The following is a 2,702-nucleotide window of genomic DNA, read 5'->3' as shown; positions in this document are numbered from 1 at the left end:
AAGATGGGCTAGTGGGATATCTTTGCACTTTTCTCACAACATTTTGGTAAGTCTGAGATTATGCCAAAATAAAATTTAAAGAAAAACTGGAATATTATTAGTTGGCATGGATGGATTTCCAAAGAAATCAAGTGTTAATAGCAAGATCCAGAAAGATGGGAGTAATTTTATTTTTGTGAAATAAACAATGACATAATCTCCCCCCTCACATCCCTGTATATCCTTATGAGGATGGAATTAAATATATACAAGATGTTAAAAAAATTCTGGAGCCCAGTCTCCAGGGGTTCTACTTGAGTTCTTTCATGGTAGGGCTTGTGCCTTCTTTTAAAGTTCCCTGCATCAGGGTTCTTAACTTTGTTACACATTATAGTCACCCGGGAAGCTTTTAAAAGTCCTGATGCACAGGCCATTGCCCAGACCCACTAAATCAGACCTGCTGGCAGTAGAGCCCAGAACTGGTGTCTTAAAATTCTCCCAGAAGGTTCCAATACACACTCAAGTCTGAGGACCAGGCAGGGGTGCTCCAGGTAGGCAAGATGAAGAATAGCTGCTGGGAAGGGAGGGATAGCACACATAGACTACTACCAGGTAACCAGCGGGGTGTCCCTGGCAGTCCTTGAGACAGTCAGTGAGTCAGGGCCCTGGGAAAACAGGCTGGCTCCAGAGGTAAGTAACCTCTTACTGGTTACAGAGCTAGGAGTCTGTGGTGTACACTCTCCAGCCACTACTACCTCAGACAACTGCGGTTTAAATTCTTCTTCCAGGTTCATTCCTCTGGATTCTTCCTCCTAGGAGTTACTAAAAACAACAGTGCACAAGGAGTTGGGTTCAATCCTCAGCATTGCAGAAGAACAAAATCAAAACAAAAAACTCGACAATTATAAGCAGCAGCAAATATTCCCAGGAGGAGTTGCATGTTAAGCAGATCTTAGCATCCACCCAGAAAGTGCTCAATGTTTTGAAGGACGCTGAAGTTTGGAAGATGCTCAAACGGGGAAAAGCACTATAACATATGGCTATAAATTGGGTCTTGTCATCAGCCCCTTCCCAAGATCCCCCCAATTCTTATTAAAATGCCAAGCGTCTGTTCTACCTCTGGGCCTTTCCTGTCAGGGGAACTTTCCTGGAGACTCTTTCAAGGAGCTTTTAGAAGTTTTGTTTTCCAGTAAGAGAGGAAGGCCTGCGTCTCAGGTCTGAGGCCACAAGAGAGGTGTTCTTTGGCAAACACGGCCAAGTTAGCCTGACTAGGGCATGTGGTAGGAGAGCTGAATGCAGGGTCTTGCGGGTTAAGGCAGGATCTCTAATCCCAAGGGTCTGGAAGCTGGGTGGAAGGGTGACCTGGCACTGGAGTTAAAATACCAGCCTTGGAATCCTTCTGACAAGAAAATGAGGAGTGGAACAACGACGCCCTTCAGTTATGTGTGACATGAGTGAAGTGCCTACATGGCTCACAACAGGCCTCCAGCGTGCGGGGGACAGCATGCCAACATCACAGGCTCTCCGGTCTGAGCTAGATGTGAGCTTTGGCCTGGTCTCCACTTCCCCTGGGAAACTTTCTAGTGCTGACTTTTCACAGGCCAGATATTAAGTTTTTCCACGCGTGAGCCCCTGTAATGCTTAGAACAGCCCAACCGGGCAGATGCTTGTCATGGACCCCATTTCCCGAGCCCCACAGGAGCCAGGTGGCTTAGCCAAGGCCATGCACTCACTAGCTTGTGAATGGTCTGAACCAGGCCGACTGGCTCTACAAGCAGCAGCTCGATCATTATAGTACCTGAAACATTAAGTCATGATAACGACAATGACTGCGAGCTAATCATGTGTCAAGTAACACACGTGTCATGCGTTACTGGCAGCTACCCTGAGGATGAGGCCTACGCAGCGCAGCTGAACCAGCAAGGCCGCTGTGGTCGGTCACTGCCACAAGGTCACTGGCGGTGATTTGGGAGAGAGGGAGGAGAGTGCTGCAGGGGGGATGAAGTCAACCTCAGACACCTCGGGATTCTGGCAGCTCTTAGCTGCCCCTGCGTCCTGCAGAGGGAATCGGACACAAAGCTGCACATTTTGTTTGGTTTCTTGCCCCTCCCCCACTTCCTCTTCCTCTCGGGACATCTGTGCTTCAAATCGAGGGTCAAAGTCCAGTTAGATGTTTTGTTCTAAGGTCTTTTTTTAAAAGTTGCTCATTTGACACCCCCCCCCCATGAGAGTTGGCCTTAATCTGAAGGAGCGCTCCTGGGGCTGGAGTCGGGCTGTGGAGGTGGGAGCAGGAACGACCAGGCCCCACCGAGGTAGTCCGCAATGTTAGGTCAGACTTGGGGTGAGTGTGTGTGTGTTCGCGCGCGCGCGCGCGGTGATACAACATCCCGTGCCCTCAGGCAGTCAGCAGTCTGCAGACTGAAGAGCAGGAGATGGTAGCTCCAGGGCAGTGCCGTGCACTTTGCGAGATCAGCTCACTACTCCAGCACCCGGCAACTTTATCGAACTCAGCGCCCCTCTGCAGGACACGGCCCCGAACTGTCCTTAACTAGGTCTCTGGCTGCTTACGACACGGCGTTGCAGTCCTGATATCACAAGACGGGCTTCCCGGGAGGCTGCAACAACGGCAGTGGCCCTCCCGCCCCCCGAAGCGCTCGCTCGGCGCGCAGTTCCCGGGAGTGGGGCTGCTGACCGGCCCCTCCTCGCCGCTGCCTGCAGCCCGG

At 51.0% G+C, this 2,702-nt stretch overlaps 1 protein-coding gene across 1 annotated transcript in view; it reads left to right on the top strand.

The window, feature by feature from the left end:
- Positions 1-1,821: 1,821 nt before the first annotated feature.
- Mtss1 (MTSS I-BAR domain containing 1) overlaps positions 1,822-2,702 on the top strand; it is a 141,860-nt gene continuing 140,979 nt past the window's right edge. Inside the window, exon 1 of the mRNA XM_033759247.1 lies at positions 1,822-1,940. Coding sequence (XP_033615138.1) covers positions 1,822-1,940 — 119 coding nt within the window. The remainder of the gene's footprint in view (positions 1,941-2,702) is intronic.

The sequence above is a fragment of the Fukomys damarensis genome, unplaced genomic scaffold, assembly GCF_012274545.1.
Source record: "Fukomys damarensis isolate Sample0158 unplaced genomic scaffold, DMR_v1.0_HiC HiC_scaffold_5, whole genome shotgun sequence".
NCBI classification, from domain to species: domain Eukaryota; kingdom Metazoa; phylum Chordata; class Mammalia; order Rodentia; family Bathyergidae; genus Fukomys; species Fukomys damarensis.
The sequence above is the reverse complement of the archived record's forward strand: the minus strand, read 5'-3'. Positions and strand labels throughout refer to the sequence as shown.